At 41.4% G+C, this 4,653-nt stretch overlaps 1 protein-coding gene across 1 annotated transcript; it reads right to left on the bottom strand.

Moving 5' to 3' along the window:
- Positions 1–2,225: 2,225 nt before the first annotated feature.
- LOC143109247 (uncharacterized) lies at positions 2,226–3,945 on the bottom strand. Its single transcript, XM_076271903.1, has 5 exons — positions 3,786–3,945; positions 3,547–3,668; positions 3,157–3,385; positions 2,799–2,942; positions 2,226–2,482 (listed from the first exon to the last, which is right to left on the bottom strand). The coding sequence occupies exons 1-5, from the start codon at positions 3,943–3,945 to the stop codon at positions 2,226–2,228; spliced, it is 912 nt and encodes a 303-aa protein (XP_076128018.1).
- Between the last annotated feature and the right edge of the window lie 708 nt (positions 3,946–4,653).

Genomic DNA, 4,653 nt, shown 5'->3' with positions numbered 1-4,653 from the left:
CCTAGCCACTTTAAAATTCTGTCGGTGTCCTGGCACAACCTCATCACCCCTGCCCAGACATGCCGTTTAAAATCTTGCATGTATACTAATGTCTTTGCTCCTCTCAGAACCAGGTTACTGAATCACCGCCCTGGTGGGCATCACTCATCCTTTTGGGGGTAGGCTCTCCGCCCCTGTCTTCATCCATCGGCAGGAGACGAGATCCGCTCATCGTTGGACGGGTCCGAGACGGGGCCTACGCCAAAGACTGTTACCTATTCAGGACTCTTTATCTTGCTTGTATCCAAGCCGTTCCTTTACTAAGTAAATGGTTAAGTGATTCTATTCTGTCTACTGAGTCTTTCTGGTAGAATAGCAGTGCTGGGTTTCAAGAGATGCTGAACATATGTACTGACGGAGTATGGTGTCAAATTTGATGTTTGATGACACCAATAACCACTCGGTGAGTTGCACAGTTTTGAAACTGAACGTTAAAGGAGAATTCCGGTGTGAAATTGACCTTAGCTGTACTGAAATATGTTGCCGAGTACTTACATGTGTCCAATAGCCACCTTCGGTCACCCCCCTAGTATTCCGAATTGCGCCGTTTTTCGCCGAGCTTGCATTAGGTTTTCAGTTAGCTGTGGGGGCATTGCGTAGCCTATGCAGCTAAATCGCTATTTTTACACCATTAAAAATGTTCCAAGTAACTCCACACTGCATTGGTAGACTTCTGAGGGTCCTGACATTTAAAACGAGATACTGAGAACTTTGGAAGTGCACAGGAAGTTTGTTAAAAAAGACTGTTTATACAAGCAGTACCTTCAGAGAATCTCTCCGCTGGCCGCCATCTTGTAATGAAGTCGCGATCAGTCGATTGCCGAGCACGAACGAACAGGAAGGACAGGGGAACAGATTGCAAAAGTAATTACAAAATTACTAATTACTAATTACAAAAGTAAATAGGAAATATATAGTTACTGTCTACATGAGCATGATGAGTACACGGTATCAACGAAGCTCAAAAGGTTTTACATCAGTGATGGGAACCTCGAGTAATGTTGTTGACGGAAGACGTGCTGCACACGTGAAGGAAACAGCTGATCAGTTACTTGATTAGTTACATTACTTGTGGACTGGACTTGGAAGTTTGCAAATCTTGAGAAGATGGCAGAATACGAAGAAGACACAGAGTTAAACGAGGAATTTGACGACGACACATTTGAATTTGATGGGCGTCCTTATTTATTTGAGCCCGAATACACGGAAGAAGAGCTGCGGGAGCGCCGTGAAAGGAGAGAGAGAGAAAGACGGCTTGCTGAGGATGCCGCCGCCGCAGCCACCGACCAAGCCACACAGCCTCGACCCTCGGGGAATTGGTGGTGTACCTGTCAGTGCTGTGAGGCTATGCCTACCGATGTTGAGTGTTTTTGCTGCAAGGAGTGGGACCTCTTGCAAAATCGCACTCCGGACACACGCTGTGTGACATTAGATGAAGGGTTTACTTCTCTCCTACACCTGTGGGTACTGGAAGCTTTTTTCCATGTTCCAAAGGTGAACTGGACACGGAGACCCACACCGGAGGGACCAGATGGACATTTGTCTACTGAGTAAGTAGCCTGCACACTTACAACATTAGGTCTGGCTTTTAGTCGAACAAATATTTAGTGTGAGCCAGTTGTAGTTTGAGTTGACAGCTAACTTGTTTAACTGTGTTGATGACCATGGTAATGACGGACATTTTGTTTACCTTTCCCTGCGTCCCCCTCCCCCACAGACAATGCAGACTTGTGGCGTACCGAGTTTTCCTCGAGTGGGTGCTTCAAGGAGAAAAACTCGGACGTGGTGAAAGACGAGTGCTCCCAAGCTGTGTGGTATTGGCCATTAGGAAGAAATTCCCATCTCCTAGTGGTATATACCATGGGTTCCAGGAAGCAGAAAATGCTTCCAGGATCATTTAGTCTTCCAAAAATATTTACCTTTTTGAGTGTTTGTAATTATAATGTAAAGAATTGTACAGTAAGTTGATCATTTGCAAATTTTGTTCTTATATAAAATAAGAATATCAAACCAACACAGATCTGTCTGTTTTCATTCCAAACAACTATCAGCTTTATTTGCCAGACTGAGGGTCTGAAACAATAAACAAACAGAAGAAAGAAAGTAATAAAAAATATTTACAAATATTTACAATGTCAATAAATGACGAGACTATATACAAAAATGGTTTATTGCAGTATGTGATTTTAAAGTTGCTTGAAACGTGACAGTCTTTGGGCCACCAACTCGGATGGGTCCGGTCTTGGTACTGGTGCTATATTTGAAAGCAATCTCCTGGGACGAGGAGGAGGACGGGGCAAAGGTTCCAGACTTCTCTCCTCCCTCATCTTCAACACACCCTCCATAAGGTCGTGGCGAAATAGCTGGGAGGTGGCTTCATAAACTGGCTTGGCCACCCACTGTTGTGTGGTTTTGGTGTACATATATTTGTACTGAGGTTTACCTAAAAAAAATTATTATGTAGGCTACCATAAATACTTTATATTTTATGTTTAAATACATTAACATGAGTGTCATGGTGAAATAAGAGGTGGGCAAACTACACATTTTGTGGAGTTCAAAGATGTCCTAGGTAGATAAACAATACGCTATTTCAGAAGAGTTTAAATTGTGCTTTCTTGTGTTTAGCTTCCACTACAGCCTTGGATTTACTGAAATAAATATATATAGATATCTGAATCCAAAATTAAGCTCATAATTCTACTGACCATAGTACTGTTCTGAGCACACAGAATTTGGAGGCAAAGACCTGTCCTTACCTTCGAGTGTTTTATGTTGCCTGCCAACATTCACGTTGTAATCCATGATGGCCAACTCGGTGCGGGCTCTCATGGAATCGTACGTGAAGTGGAGTCTCTTTGGTGCATACTTCAAAGTCACATTGTGGAATGCTTCAAGAGATCCTGCAAAATAGGTCCAATAGAAACATATATCAATATGCGAAAGAGATGTAAATTGATAATAGTTTGTTTTTTTAAAGTCCTGTGCAGTTTGAACTTAGGAACAATGTCATGATATAACAAACTGCTGTATACTTCCTTTTTATATCTATATATTTTTAAATACTGAAGATAATAAAATACTAAGAAAAACAATTCAATAACTGTGAAGGCATACCTGTATGTTTGAAAAGCGCCATCTGCCTCAGATCACGCAGGAGAGTCTTTTCAAGCACCAACTCTTTCAAGGCACGGAAAGCAGCAGAGTCATGTTCGAGCCACCTTTTCTTTTCTTGATCCTCCTCTGTGAGGGGTGGATGAGCACATTTGTACTCTCGCCCATTGTCCTCCCATCGATGGATCCCACGAATATGGTGAAGAACAGATTTCCACCGCCGAACACACTCCTAAAAATGTTTTAAATATAAAAAGAATAATTTACCGTTACAAGTTGTAGAGATACTTTTGTGAAAGTGCATGTATAAATCATGTCTTAGGCTTGACATTCTGTGGATGTGAACTTCCAGATGTAGGTCATGAAACTAATGAAACATGGCTTCATAGTTACCTCTTCGTCACCATGGCTGGAACTGCACGACCAGTACAAGTGGTTGTTGATCGACCTCACCCATGGCAGCAGCTCTCGGTGATCTTTCTTTTTTGATACAGTTACCAGCTTCTTCTTGAGACCTAGACATTGAAAACATCAAACTCAGTACATCAACAACATGAGATAAGAAGCTTCCACTTCTCCAGACACTAACAGAGATATGTGTGGATATGTGTTCATCTGTTTATGATACATACTTTTATTCACATGCCATGGGTCGTACTCATGGCGGATGTTGGCATAGCTTTCCCTCATGAACTTTCGAATAGATGGAGATCTGTCGGTCACCATCACTCCAATATCCACTCCAAGATACAAAAGGTGATTCAAGCCTCTCTGGAAGCCCACTGCCTCCATTGCCACAGAACTTGATGCTTCTGTAACCTAGTAACATAGAAAGAGTATAATTATAGTTATTTTACAGATGATATATATATATATATATATATATATATATATATATATATATAAGTATATAAGTATATATACTTTTTTGATCCCGTGAGGGAAATTTGGTCTCTGCATTTAACCCAATCGGTGAATTAGTGAAACACAAACAGTACATGTACAGATGATGTACATGGTTCCAACTCCTTGACAGTAATAGTAGGCTTATATCACATGATAATGACATCCATCTATGCACAATTACCTGGACTAGTTCGAAATGAACTATTTCTTTAGTTGCATCATCTTGGAAGGAATATGTTGAGTACTTGCTGCTGTAGCCTTTTGGAGAAACATAAAATAAGTGTAAAAAACACAGCAAAACTCTAAGTTTCAAAGTCAACCAAACTCAGAGGAATAACAATCCTTACCAGGGCTATCACATCTCGCATCACCACACAGTTCCAGTTTAGTTCCGGCAGTGGAAAGTTGGGATATCCGATCCTGAATTTTTTGCTGTTGTCCCTTGTATGCGTGATTAACCACAGGGATCAAGTATTTGGTCTGGATGGCGTAAAACTGTGTTTTGTTTGGTACCTGCAAGTTAATCAGTTCCGCCCACTCTTTGATGTCGGTGAATGTGGCTCCCGTGAAGAATGTGGCGGCACATACCAGAAG

This window comes from Alosa pseudoharengus, unplaced genomic scaffold (assembly GCF_046254945.1).
Source record: "Alosa pseudoharengus isolate Yale_2024_CS ecotype anadromous, Long Island Sound unplaced genomic scaffold, YU_APseudo_1.1 YU_APseudo_1.1_scf_7, whole genome shotgun sequence".
NCBI lineage: Eukaryota > Metazoa > Chordata > Actinopteri > Clupeiformes > Clupeidae > Alosa > Alosa pseudoharengus.
This window is presented reverse-complemented; position numbering and strand designations above follow the sequence as displayed.